Here is a 14,517-nt window from a genome sequence, read left to right as displayed (position 1 = left end):
TCCTTCATCTCTGGCTCCTATACTCTTTCCATTCCAAGTTCCATACAGATCCCAGGGCCTTGAGGGGAGGGTTTGACAGAGATGCCCCATTTAGGGCGGGGCACTCTCTTATGCCCTGCACTTGACCATTTGTGGGTCTTCAGGTAAATTACTGCAAGAAGCAGCTTCTCTGAGGAGGGTTGAGTAAGGCGCTGATCTATGGGTACCGCAATATTTCAGCAACAGCCACTTCATTGCTATGTTCCTTTCAGAAAATGATCACAGTAGGTTTTCCTGGAGCCCATGACATTTCTAGTCTCAGGTTCTTGACAGTGTCAGGTATAGGTTCCATCTCATGGTGCAGATCATAAATCCCACCAAAACACGGTCCATTCCCCCCAACCGTTTGCATCAGCATGCATACCTGGCAGGCAGGTCATTATTGTATCTCTTGGGACTAACAGCTGGGTGAGACTGGTGACAAATTTTCCTCCTCCAATACTGTACAGAGTACCTTCCAATAGGTAAACACCAGCCAGTAGGGAGGAAGCTTCCAGATGAGTACCAGCTAATGTCTCCACATCCTGTGACTCAAGTATCTGCTGTCTTCAGCACCAGGATCTGAAGTTGAGTTCTGAAGCAGGCAGTCAAAGCACTGCCAACATCAATGGGAAGGGGTTTATGGAATCCCATCACCAACAACTCAAAAATAGGGACCTGCGTCCTGGTACTGAAGGTTTCATTTCCTGCTCCTCATTATAAATTAACTCCATTTTAGCTCTATTCATATATGTACATATTTTAGGAACTTTCCTAAATAGTAGGTTTCTATATGGCTTTTTAAAAAGGTCTTTAGACCACACAAAATTCTTCAATGTTCAGAATGCAAGAGAATATTATCAAGCTTGAAAAGAAGCCAAGCTGATAATAACCAGAAAAAAGAATATGCAGAAGCTGCCCAGAGGCGATGGAGTTAATAGGAAATTCTCTTTAAGCATCAGTTAAAAGAATGTTTAAAATATATATATTCCATACAACCCATGAAAAGCTGAAATACAAATAAGATCCCAGTGCATATCTAAGTGAGAAATATACAACAGAAAACAAAAGATAAATGGAAATAAGCTAACAGTCAGAGGACTGGGAAAGTGGAGGACACAAAAGATACAGCAAGAGGCTACAGAGACGGCCCAGGGGTTAGAGCAGGGCTGCAGAGCCAGCTCACTGGTTAGAGCACTACCTGTCCTTCGGGAGGACTGGAGTTGGAGTCCCAGCACCGACATGGAAGCTCACAGCTGCCTGTAACTCCAGTTCCAAGGAATCCAACCCTTCCTTCTGGCCTCAGAGACCCCAGACACATGGTCCACAGGCACACATGCAGGCAAAGCATCCATATACATTAAATAATAAAATTTAAAAATTAATGCAGGAAACTGTCCAAAATAAAGAAGAAAAAAAGAAGAAGAAGAAATGGTGAGAAATAAGATACATGGCGATGCAATGCATGTGGGAGGGGAGACGAGGTGGGGCCTATAGGAAGGCTAGGAAAGGAAAGGCCACAGTGTGGTCTGAGGAGAGCTACAAGCCTACAGAGTCAGAAACTCAAACAGTCCTGCTCTGTGCAAAAATGGCACAAAGGTGTATGGCAGCAGGGGCATGCCACATGCCACATTCAATGGCCAAAACCCAGTGACCAAAGTACCCTTCTGAAAAGGGACAACTGCAGCCACAGGGAAAACCTCGACTGTGCTTGAGGTGGGATGGGGGAGAGGTGACATCCAAGTATAGAAATGGACAGAAAAGCAGACCTCTCACCAAAGAAAAAGAAAAGGAAATTGGAAAGACATGGCTACAGAGCTGAGAAAGAGGCTGTGCCTGGAGTCATAGCTTTCAAAAGTTAAAGTAGTGTTGACATCTAAAGAGTTTTAGACTCTGAGTCTGCGTGTGCCTGTTAGCAGCACAGTGTGGGAGCTGAGAATTGGTGTCAGGTCCTCTGGAACAGCAGTGGGTGCTCTTAACCAGAGGTGTGTGGTAAGCAGCACACGTCACAGACCTTAAGACAAACAACTGCAAACACTACACTACACTGCCATCAGACTATGGAGCAGATGCAGTGGAAGACTTTACTCAAAAAAACCATGACCCTGATGGAGCTTGGAAACCACTCCAGTAAGAATGGAAACAGGAAAATAGAAGAAGGGGGCTGCTGTTTCTCATTCAACAAAATGTCTCTAAAATCCAGCTAGCTGCAGGGCCTTTGGGAGGGCTCCAAGGGTGAAGGCACTTGCCATGCAAGCCTGACAACTTGAGTGTCCCTGGAACTCACAATGGAAGAAGAGGATGGACTGCCCAAAACTGTCCTCTGACCCACATGGATAGACCCTGAATGGCTGCACTCCCCCCGCCAACTCCCACACACACATGCACATAAGCAACTCATACACAGTAACAGCAAGATGAACAAAACCTAACTGTGTCCAATGCAAAACCGCCAATGACACACTGTAGGGCTCATACATCTGTAGAAATGACACATGGTACCAAGACCAGGAAAAAATGGCAAAAGCAGACAGACTAGAAGGGAAAGAGCAAGACCTCCCCACTCACAAACAAAGCCTGGCTTTGCCAAAGACCTCAGTGACATCACAGTATAGTAGCTAAAGCACACGAGTATTCTAATAGTGCAGGACACAATGTGACAGGCACAGAGCAATGGGAGACCAGGAAGATGACAGTCTAGCAAGGGCTGGCCATACAAGCCATAGGACCTGAGTTCCAATTGCCAACTCCCAAATTTTTAAAATACCACTTGGGATAGCATCAAAACTGGAAACCTCCCAGGGATCAACTGTGGGAATCAACAGAGCAATGATGGACGTGCTAGAGGACAAGGCGAGCTCTGCTACTCCAGGGACTGAAGGCCCAGCACCGTTACATCACCTCTTCCAAATTTAACAATCAGCCTAGTGCTATCACAATCAAACACTAGCAATCGATTGTGTAGAAATCAATATACTGCTAAGTTTACATAGCAATTCAAAGTGTCTAGAACAGTCAAAGCAACTTTAAAGGGAAAAGACTGACTCTGAGGGTACTGCAAGACTGGCTTAAGAATAAGCGTGCCACTTAGCAGACGGGCAGACAAAACAGTGCTCTGCAAACCTGGAAGTCAGCTCAGTTCTCACAAAGGTAGCTCGATGGTAAAAAGCAGTCTTCTCGGCAAACAGAACTAGACAAGTTAATGTGGAGAAGACAGACTTGGTCCTCACACACCGTCAAGGTCATTAACTCACAAAGGGCCAAACAAACTCAAAGCAAGAGACAGAAAAAGATTTGGAACACTAGAGAAAAAGCTCACGGTGCAACAAAATGACAAATTCAGTCCTGGCACAACCTTCTCTCAGAAAAGCAGCAGACAATGGGGTGTCCCATGCCTTTGATCCCAGCACTCAGGAGGTTGTGGCAGGAGGATTGCCATGAGTCAGAACAACCTGGGCTACAAGTTCCAGAGTAGCCTGGGCTATACAATGAGACCTTATCCTCCTCTCAGCATCTCCCAACCCAGAATGATGAAATGAAAGCAGAGCCCGGCATAACAGTCTCACATCAACACACTAAACAGTGGGGAATGCCACAGAGTGCAAACTGTACATCCGCAACAGAAGGGACTTCAAATCATTAAAAGGAGCTTTTAATGCAAGTACTTTGAAGGCAGAAGCAGGTGGATCTCCTCCTTTGGAGCAAGGACTATATAGTGAGACCTTGTCTGACAGAGAGAGAGAGAGAGAGAGAGAGAGAGAGAGAGAGAGAGAGAGAATGAATCAGCCAACCAAAAAGCACTACAGAGGAGCCCCTTAGCCCTTGCTTTGCAGCTGCTTGCAGGCTAAGCCCCACAGGGCTACAAGCTCTACCTGGATGTGCTGCTGAGTTACCCTGTAGGAAACAACTTTGCTTTCTTATGAGACAGGTCTTGCTATATAAAACTTGAACTCAGTATGGTATGTAGGCTGGCCTTAAACTTGAGATTGCCCTGCTTCCCTGCCATGTGTTAAAATTGGCAAGATGTTTGCCACTCTGCCCAACTAAAATAACTCAGCACACGAGACTCCCTATGCTCTGGTCTGTGTTTATGAAGTGACTTTGGGACCCCAAGCATCCTTTGAAACATAGCTGGGATCCAGAGAAAGCACAGCAGTTAGAAACCACAGGGTGGATGGCCATCAGGAGCCCTTCATTCCACTGTAAAGATGTGGAAGAATGCAGATACAGGAAGCCAAGCCACTACATTGCTGGCCAGAAAGCCCTACTTGCCCCAGTGGTACTGGAAAAACCACTGAGTCCACACAGTCTGTCCAGTGAGAAGCTACCAACCTACCAGACTGAACATCCCAGGAACAAAATAAATTGACATTTTCATCTCTAGTCTACATCAGTCATGTTTATTCATCCCCCAGGGTTTTAGACCACAAAGTTTAACTGGTTACTAAGATCTCAAACAACATAACAACAGAGCTAAAGAGAATGGAACCCCCTCCCCTTCCCATCCATACCACAGAAATTCCTTACTCTAAGACAGAGGAGCAGGAAGACCAGGAGGGAGAAAGAACTCTCCCACGGCCAGGACCGAAGCTAGACATCCAAGAGAACACATGCAGCAGAACTGATGCCCAAACCAGCAGAGGCAGGGTGCTTCACACCTGCAATCCCACGACTTGAGAGGCTGAGGCAGGAGGATGACCAACCTGGGCTACATAGTGAGTTCTAGGTCAGCTACAGAGTGAGACCTTGTCAGAAAGCAAGAGAGACACAGAAACAGAGAAACACCTAGACAACATACAGAGATGAAGTACATGGTCAGTAACGGGGAAATCAAGACACCAATAGAAAACAGCTGTAGGACAAGAATCGGCCAGCCTGGGGGCCAGGAAGAGGAGTCAGTCCACTTACCAGGGTCAGAAGTGTGCACATAGATGCCTGTGAACGCAGCTGCCACATCTGAGCCACTGGGAGGGTGGCTGTCCTGATCCCTCAGTAGCCCAGGCACTCCAACTGAAGCAAAGGAAGAATTGTAACTCAAGATGTGGAAACATACTGAGTACCTCAGAGAAAACCAAGTCCCATAGCTCTCCACCTACACACAGCTGCCAACCACTGTCATGAAGAGTTGGTACAGAAGACCACAAGCATCCTCAGCTCAGCAGCAAAACATTCCCAGACCCAAGGCCGAGCCCCACGGGGAAGTGCAAGCAGGCCAGGGGCAGGCAGGAAAAGAACCTTAGGTGTGAAGAATGGGGACTGTAATTAAAACTTCAGTAGGCGGCTTAAGTAGCAGTTTAGACACAGCTCGAGAGAGAGTTAGTGAGCTGGAAGATTGGTCTGACAAATTACCCACAACACTGCATGGAGAGATGATGGCAACGGCAGAGGACAATTAGGACGCTGGAGATGGGGAGCTGAGGGCTCAGGTAAGTCCAACGGGATCCTAAAGGAGATTCCAGGGAGAGAAGAGATACCGGCCGGAGAAAAGATGGATAGTCAACCTGAGGAAGTACATCTGAATAATTAATAAAAGTCATACTCAGCACGGTGGAGCACCTCAGTGAGGGTCCAGGGTAGATCGCCCCACAAAGATGGATCCCAGCCAATCAACAAGAGGGGCGTGGCCTCTCACAGCCTCATTAGTGCCCTTTCCTCAGCAGGAAACAAACTGAGCACCGCCACTCCCACGACTACTACAGAGAGGACTAAATGACCAAGACAGACACTGGTATACAGGGATATGGAGCTGAAGACAGCAAGCAGAGATAGAAATCCCTGCCAACCAGAAGCCTGATCCTGTGTGTGAGTGTGTACATACATACCTATACATACATACATACATACACACACACACACACACACATATGCTTGCACATGGCACTATTCTGTGCGCTGGGATTTACTGCATGACAGACCCAGCACCCCACTCCCCCCATCCCTAGGAGAGCTACTTCTTTTAAAAGCATCCAAAGCACTGGCAGCATCCAGACACATCAACCTGCTTTACAGGTTGGCATTTTCAAAAAGGTCGGCCCTATATGCCCCATTTGTTTCCTGCAGAGCATGGAAACTGTACTCTGCAAGTGTGGGTCTGTTTCCAAGTCCTGAGCAACTTCTCCCACCAGACTCTGGGAAGAGAGTTTGTAAACAGAAATTCACTAGGTCCTGATGACATCTTATTTCAGAGTGCCTCAGTAATTGTGTGGTTTCTTCTCTCTCTCTCTCTCTCTCTCTCTCTCTCTCTCTCTCTCTCTCTCCCTCCCTCCCTCTCTCTCCCCCTCTCTCTCTCCCTCTCTCTCCCTCTCTCTCCCTCTCTCTCTCTTTCCCTCTCTCTCTCTCTCTCTCTCTCTCTCTCTCTCTCTCCCTCTCCCTCTCCCTCTCCCTCTCCCTCTCCCTCTCCCTCTCTCTCTCTCTCTCTTCCCCCCCCTCCCTCCCACTCTGGTAGTCAGTCCTTAGCTAGGTGCTTTATCAGGGTGGAGTTTCCAGCAAGCATTTGCTTTGTACAGCCATGGAACAGAGACCTTATGGTTCCCCCTGCTCCCCGTCTCTGGCTCTCACTTTTGAGAACTGAAGACCCTCATCCCAAACGGCCAATCCCAGGAAAGACAAATAGTAGTTTATTACTTAACAAGGCAGCAGTGAGAAGACCACTGATCTATCCAGATAAAATCACCAAACTCCTTGACTGCAGGAAAAGATCCCCCTCCCTCACAAGGAGTCTCTTTCTCTCAGAATCTTCCCATTAAGTACCGGTGGCAGCTATTTTATTTACTAAACCCTTCTCTGTCTGGTCAGTAAATATTGTTCCTTCTGGGCCTTCAGTTTGTTCTTCCTGACACAATAATTTCCTTGAAAAATATTAGCTGCTGTTATTATTATTAAATCACTGACTACAATATACTGCTAGTGTTGTCCATGCTTCTCCTGCAGAGTTCAAGGCTAACCACAGCATTAGCAGTGTGGGGAGGGGCTGGAGAGGATTTCCAGCAGAAATTCAGAGAGAAGGCTCGGTATTAAGTTCTCCCAATGCCTGGGCATGGTGGCTGAGTCATGCATCCGTGTGAAAACCTCAAGCAGCACAGGAAGTCTTGAAGACCATGTAGAAAGACAAGATGGTCTTCTAGCTCTGCCTAGTTGACGGAAGTGTCTGCTAAATGAGACAAACAGAAGCCACTCTGGAGTCCACAAGGTCTATGATACATAGCACCTCAATGTCTGGAGAAAATGGGAAAATGTGAGCAAAATCCTAAACAGACTAAGAGGACCCACAAGTTGGGATTACAAAGAGTTTTATGGCAATTCTTACACTTATAAAAGTTTATATCAATAATTTGTGAAAAGAAACAGAATCTCAACAAAAATATAGTCCTTAGGAAAAAATGGTTCCACAGGTAAGACAGGTAACAGCTCAAGCCTGGTGACCCATGTCACCACAAAGTCACGTAGCTGTGACAAGATGGGAAACGAAGTCAGGAGACTGCCCCAGAAGCCTCCAGGCCAGCTAGCCTGGAGCACACAATGTAACCTCAAACAGCAAAACTCTGCCTCAAACAAGGTAGGACGGGAGAGTGTCTCCAACCCCTACATGTGCCATAGTGTTCGCACATGGCTCATGCACAAACACACATACATACACAAAATTTGTTTTTCAATTTAAAAGGCACCAAAAAGTAATTCTAGAATTGAAAACAATATCTGAAATTCTAAAATTCACTGCAGATTACAAAATTCTCCAAATCTCATTAGAGCTGTAAAAACCCTGAGATCTCAGTGAACACCATGAAGACGGAGCATCTCCCCATGGTCACCAAAGCCAAAGCCATCACTGTGGAGTGGAGGCAGCAGAGAGGACACCCCACATGGAGGGAAGGTGGCCTGCCCTCTCCTCACACAACGTGAAGACAGCAAGGCTGAAGCTGCAGCACCCAAGGCCTGGGAGGAAAATCTGCCAACGCAGGGCTTGACAGCCAGTGGTACTGCCTTCAGGAGAGATGAAATAAAGGCACTGTTAGGTATAAAAAAAAGTCACAAACACACAGGTGACAATGAGTGCTGCAAGAAAGAGCAAGCTGCACCAAGTGTCCCTGTTTAGAAAACTCTGTCTTCAAAAGGAACCAAGCGCATGCTCAGAGACAGCCACTCTCCTCTCTTAGCAACCTGAAAGGGCATGTGCTAGTCTGAAGGGAGAGGAGCGCCCCAACTGTGTGGGCAGTGGTCGCTCCCCACACACAGGCTCAAAGGGGCTTTTCTCTCCACCGTGAACTTAGCACCTGAACCCCCTCCCCCAGCAGCAACCCTGCCAAGGCCTGCTCTGCCTCCACAGTGAGGCCTTTAAACACTTGGCCTATCATATAGAACCTGGACCATGGCAACTCATTTCTGTAGAAATCAGTCCCCTGAGGCTTTGATTGGCAATATCCAGACAGTCGGGCAACCTCCAAGAAGTCAAGAATCTCGCCTTCAGAAAACCAACTTGAGGTGTGGCATGCAGCCTGTACCACCCGGAGCTACGCTGGAGAAGGGAGGCATACAGCAAGCACAGACTCTAATTAACACGCTTCTGTTTGACAGACAGACAGAAAACTGGTCAAAACTACCATAGTGCTGCTATATAAAATATTCAGTATGTATGGATTAACTTGTCAAGTGTCAGTCACTCTAACAATGGGCACAGTAGAGTGAAAATTTGAGAATTCATATTAGATATGTAAAGAAGGGAAAGACAGGAGCCAGTTTTAAACATTAACAAAATTGACCTGAAATAGTAGCAACTCTGAATTATAGGGAGTTTTGTCTATTTTAAAACAGGATTTGTAATCTCAGTCTTATATTCAGCAGAGTCAGGCTCACAGCCACATCCCCAGGACAGCTTTGCACTGGGCACTGCTGATGGCCAAACAGAAGCAAAGAGAAGCTGGGCATGCCACCGTCATGTGAGCTCAATACTCACACTGCAGTGTGGACAGCATCTCCCCACTCACACATATGCAAAACACTTTCAATGTTATTAAATCACACAAAGGGAAAGTTATTTCCATCTTAATTTCCTAACAAAATTAAAGAAAGTGCCCTTTTGGTGCTAATGTGTCTCAAACATTCCCCTAAGACTAGTTATCTGTCTTGTCTTTTCTGTTGAGAAAAGAAAACAGGGTCTCATGTACTCAGGTGACTGTGTACCACCACTCCTGAAATGATAATCTTCCTTTTAATACGAAGCAAGTCTCTGTGAAGAATTCCTTACAGGCAAGATGAGTGTAGTGGCTTTAACCCCAGTACTTGGGAGGCAGAATAGAGCATATCTCTTATGAGTTCATGGCCAACCTGGCCTACACAGTGTTCAAGGTATCCAGGGCTACAGACTAAACCCTGTCTCAAAGGAAAGGAAAAGAAAGAAGGAAAGAAAGGAAAGGAAGGAAAGGAAGGAAAGGAAGGAAAGGAAGGAAAGGAAGGAAAGGAAGGAAAGGAAGAAAGAAAGAAAGAAAGAAAGAAAGAAAGAAAGAAAGAAAGAAAGAAAGAAAGAAAGAAAGAAAGAAAGAAAGGGAAACCTTGCAGGCAGCAGTGTCTAGAATTTGATGATGCTATTTCCTTCATGTTATATATTTTAAAATGGCTTCAAAATGGCTTTAAATATATTTGATATAAAGAAAAATACACATTATACACTGATAAAGTAAAAATAACAAAATGGCACATAGTGACTGACTGATTTCTGAATTGATGCAATCCAAGGAAAATAATTTTACTAATGATGTCACATTCATACCTAAAAGAATTGCACCTCTTATTTCAAGTACCAAAGAGTCATTTTCTTTTATAAAGCATTTTGCCTTGTGTGGACCAGTTAGTTCCTGGGCCCTCTGAGGCTTAGAAGACTCTCCCAGGGCTGAGGTAACCCACCATCCGTGTAGTTGCTACTGGTCCCTTGACAATGGAGCAGCACCTTGTTTTAATTGGAAGTGAATGAGATTGAGGCTGCCCTTCCTCATGGGGAGAAGGCCAGCAGCAGCTTCATTGTGGAAGGCAGCAATGCTGGCCGGGTGCGGAGGTGAGTCACCTCCCCGTGACATTTTGCTGCTGCTGTTCATTATGTCTCTGAAGACAAACTAAATCAATCGACAACCGATGAGCTCCGTAGTAACAGAGCAGGCTGTCTGAGGTCTGACCGCTCTCTGCCGTGGCTCCTACCGCATCAATAGCACCCTGTGCCTCACACACCATGTGCCAGGAGCATCCCTTTCCCTTGAGGGTGGAGGAGAGCAGGACAGACTCCTCAATGGTTGAGTCACCCCAAGCAGCTAGAGCTCTCAACATGCCGACCTAGAGGCTGATCAGAGGGCAAGTCCTGACTCCTACATTTGGTCAACACCAAAGCCAAACGTGTCCATTACCGGGGCCTGGCTCTGGCTGTTTCCTAAGCCTAGAACACTCTTTCCTAGATGTTCTCTCAGGTGACTTTCTTAAAACAACAAGAGCAAACTGTCTGCATTCCACTGCCCTATCTCTTTTTCTATTTTTCCAGCAAACTCCTCACCTTCAGAAGGGAAATGCATGTTTGCTGTTCATCAGCTGTGTCCCTTCCACCTCCCTCACCCCCAGAGTCCGAAGCTTTGATGAGCTCATTGATATGCCTGGCACACACGGACACTCAATAAAAGGTGCGGAATGAATGAGCGCATGGTAAAAACCTGCCGAGCTGGTTGCCTGTGTCCCCTGGCAATGGAGGCAGCATGGGAAGTGATGTCGGCTCTTAAAAGGATTTTCTAGGATTTACATTTCTGCCTACTGTCGACAGGAACAAGGGGTAAGGTCTACACGATGGTATCGGGGCAGCCAACTCTTCTGGGAGCAACCAAGCCCAGGCTGCACATACACACCAAGGATCTTCAAGTCAGGCATGAAATAGGAAGTAGTATATGAATAATTCCTTGTTTGATTGTTTTCATTGTATGTTTTTCATTTGGGGAATAAGTGTTACCAGCTCCATTCATGAAAGCTTAATATAATGCAGAAAAACAAGCCTTCCTGGAGAAAATAATTTCTAATAGTAACTTCACATCAACTGGCCCAATTAAAACAGGAAATAAACTAATACTGATCATGTTTTAGTTCATTTGCCATCAAGAATGAACTGCCAAGGCCAGGTTCATACGGGGCAGCATTTAGCTCTGCAACAAAAGGCAGAGCAGGGAAGAGCAGCTGGCGCAAGCTCAGCAGTGTCAGTGTGGTCTGCAGGTAGCTTTTCCTTCCCAGAATCCCATGTGCTTGGCACCCAGTCTCTGTCCACTGCATGGTACTGGATACATGTGCACATCATACACACACACACATGCATAGACACACATACACACACACAGAGTCATGCATACACACTCATACATTAACAAACACATATACATTTACACATACACACATATACAAACTCACACATCCACACAGATATACATACATATACACATACACACATACACACACATCCATCCATACATGTTCTGTATCTACTGAACTGTGCCCAAGGTCCCTGCTGTCAGCAGCTATGGCTATTACTTGCCTTACAGGAAAGAATTCCAAGCTCAGCCCTCCACATCAGTGGCTCAGACAGACAGCTCACTTCTACCATTCTGCCATGCCAACTTAGTTCTGAGCTGACACAACCAAAACCAAGATCTTATCTGTGAGGTTGTATCCATCTTGTTATTCTACAAGATTTATTTTCCTCTGATCATAAAACCAGGCAATTAGGTGCTGGAGAGATGGCTCTGAGGCTAGGAGCACTGACTACTCTCTCAAAGGACTCAGGTTCAATTCCCAGCACCCACATGGCAGCTCACACGTGTCTGTAATCCAATTCCAGGGGATCTGACACCTTCACACAGACATACATGCAAAGTACCAATGCACATAAAATAAAATAAAATAAAATAAAAACAGGCAATTACAAAACAAAACAAAAACCAAAACTATTTAATGATTTAAATTAAAAAAAAATACAAACCAAGACCCTAGAACCCAGAAAACACGAATTATCCTTTACAACGCTAAACTAGTTGCTCAACATTTGTCTTAAGAAAACCAAATAACTATTGTCAATGCCTTCACCATTCAACAGGTGGATTGTAGAACAGATGGGACAGGAGGCTCCAGTGAGTCCATTCGTCCAACCCTGGGGGCCTGTGTAGAAGTCACGGCCCCTCCCCTCGTGAGACATCGGCTTCTTACAGCGGCAGGCTATACAGAGCAAAGGCCTAAGCCTAAGCACCATGAGAAATGTGCTTCGCAGGGCTAAAGGACAGCACATCCAATCTAAAAGAAAGAAAAGGAACTCATCAGGTTATTTTACAGAAGAAAAGTGTGAAAAGGTTAGTATGAACTCAGGTCTGTAGACAGCAAATGTACTGTGAAAACCATCTCCATCCAGTCACCAGAACTCAGCAGAGCCCTGGAGGCCCGAGATGCAGAGACTCCTGGGGACTGAGCATTCAGTCCACTAGGGGAAGGGCCAAGGGAAGTGACACACACAACCAAGAGGTGAGATAAGGATGTTGCAGAAACAGCAGGAGCACAGCAGAGGCAAGACAGTCATTTCTCTGGTCCAGGGGTGCAGGAAGTTTCACAGGAAGCTACCAGCCCCTGACTGAGTAGCCACAGTATAATTTGTTTTAAGTGGAAAGGTGAGGAAAAATAAACACAATAAAACATAGCCAATGAGGTTCCTTTATTGGTTCAGACGTGAGCAGGGCTGAGGCTGCAGGCAGAATGTCCCAGCACGTCCATCCCAGCAAGCATTTTCATTAAGAATCCGTTCTCGGAGCAGTCCCAATATTTACGACTCTCCATTCAACATGTCATCCTGTCACCATAACTCTGTGTGAGCTATGACACCCTGGGCCAGACCAATTATCCACACCATCCAATATTCTGTCTCTGACACGGCACTAGGGGACACTGGGCAGAGAGTATGATGGACGTGGTCCACCATGTCTAGGTCTAGTTCAAAGTAGTAGTAGATTAGTAGAAAAACGCCAAGGTGGCTAATGTTAGTCACAAACTTTGCACTTAAAAATAAAAAAAAAAAATTTAAAAAGGAGGGTACAATGAATGAAGACCTTAAGGAAACCATCATTACACGTGAGAGGGGTTCACAAGTCTCTCTACGAACAATAACTAAGTTTCTAAGAGCCCTGTGGGACCTCGGGGAGACTGGCACAGCCACTCCCCATCCTGCTGCTCAGAGGGGCTCGTGCTCTAAAAAGTTCCAAGGAAGAACACAAAACCCTAAATGGTAACTGTCTCTACTAGCTAGACCAGACCTGCCAAATCTCAAAAAAACCCTTCTGACTTGTCACTGGCTTGTTTGGGCCCCTGTTGATTTAACTGAACTTCAAAGGCAAGTTGTGTGAAAAAAATTTGTCTGGATCACTGTCATTCTCCAACAGGACCCCACAGGCTGGCTTATAAGCTCTCAGAGAGCAGAGCGATTGGACACACAATGCTTTACACAGCAAATCTCTGAGGGCCACTGATGGTTATGCCTAGCACCATGCACTGGGCTGGCTCAAGAGCCCAACTGAATTCACAAGCAGATATCCTTTCTCTACCACGCAAGCATGGGCATTCCGCTTTGATTTGTGACTTTAATCACAGCTTCCAAACCCTGTCCTGATTGATGGCTGTGACTTTTACACTGACAGGTCAATGGAGAACATTTGCTCGGGTTACCTGATTGGTGAGACCACGGCATCTAAGCAATTCCTACGCCTCACTTTGGTGTGACACATCTCAACTTGTCTGCAGACCCACGGGCTAGGGGCAAACCTGGAGAAGGTGATTCATCATTGACACAGTACTGATAAATAGAGCACAGTTATTTAAAGATGCAATGAATTCACTAGTCAGACTTGAGACACATTTAAAAAGATGGAAAGAACCTAAAGATGGCAGCAGCCTCTGGAGCGGGGAGGTTTCTATCTTCTTCCTGTTAAAACTATTCCAAAGTACCAAGAAGTTCTGACCCAACATGAGTTGCTTCTCTTTGGACAATCTGCTAGTGGGTCACACTTCTCCCAGACGGAAACAAACTCTTCTATGGACAGACTGGAGCCTTCAGGGCTCATGATGCCTGTGGTGGTTTGAATGAGAATGGCTCCATCGGCTCATATATCTGAATACTTGGTCCCCAGTTGGTAGAAATGTTTAGGAAGAATTAGGGAGATAGGGCCTTGCTGAAGAAGTTGTGTCACTGGACGTGGGCTTAGAGGTTTCAAAAGCCAAAGCCATTCCCAGTTAGCTCTGCTTGTCTTGAGCTGAAAGTCCAAGATATGCGCTCTCAGCTACTGCTGGAGTGTCTGAAGTCCCATTCCCTGTACGACGGTGATGGACTCTAACTCTCTGAAACTGTAAGCTCTAATAAAGTCTTTATTAAGTTGCCTTGGTCATGATGTCTTCTCACATTTTTCAGTAGAAAAATAAGACCAAGCCCAATCCTACCCTAGCTCCTCCTGC

The 14,517-nt window shown here is 45.9% G+C and overlaps 1 protein-coding gene across 11 annotated transcripts in view; it reads right to left on the bottom strand.

The window, feature by feature from the left end:
* Positions 1-14,517, bottom strand: part of LOC110290525 (putative serine/threonine-protein phosphatase 4 regulatory subunit 1-like) — a 76,479-nt gene that overhangs the window by 53,997 nt on the left and 7,965 nt on the right. For 3 of the 11 annotated variants that reach the window (XR_015045632.1, XR_015045636.1, XM_029474535.1), the window contains one exon: positions 4,927-5,028. The exons of 6 other annotated variants lie outside the window; for them this stretch is intronic. Coding sequence is in view for 1 of the 5 variants with exons in the window: in XM_029474535.1 (XP_029330395.1) it covers positions 4,927-5,028 (102 nt within the window). In the remaining 4 variants the exon portion in view is untranslated. Of the gene's footprint in view, positions 1-4,926; positions 5,029-12,114; positions 12,319-13,734; positions 13,915-14,517 lie in introns of those variants that run through there. 2 more of the 11 variants (XR_015045631.1, XR_015045630.1) reach the window with 2 other exon arrangements.

The sequence above is a fragment of the Mus caroli genome, unplaced genomic scaffold, assembly GCF_978045245.1.
Source record: "Mus caroli unplaced genomic scaffold, Mus_caroli_1 scaffold_2, whole genome shotgun sequence".
Classification (NCBI taxonomy): Eukaryota; Metazoa; Chordata; class Mammalia; order Rodentia; family Muridae; genus Mus; species Mus caroli.
Note: the sequence above shows the minus strand (reverse complement) of the source record. Positions and strands in the feature narration are given on the sequence as shown.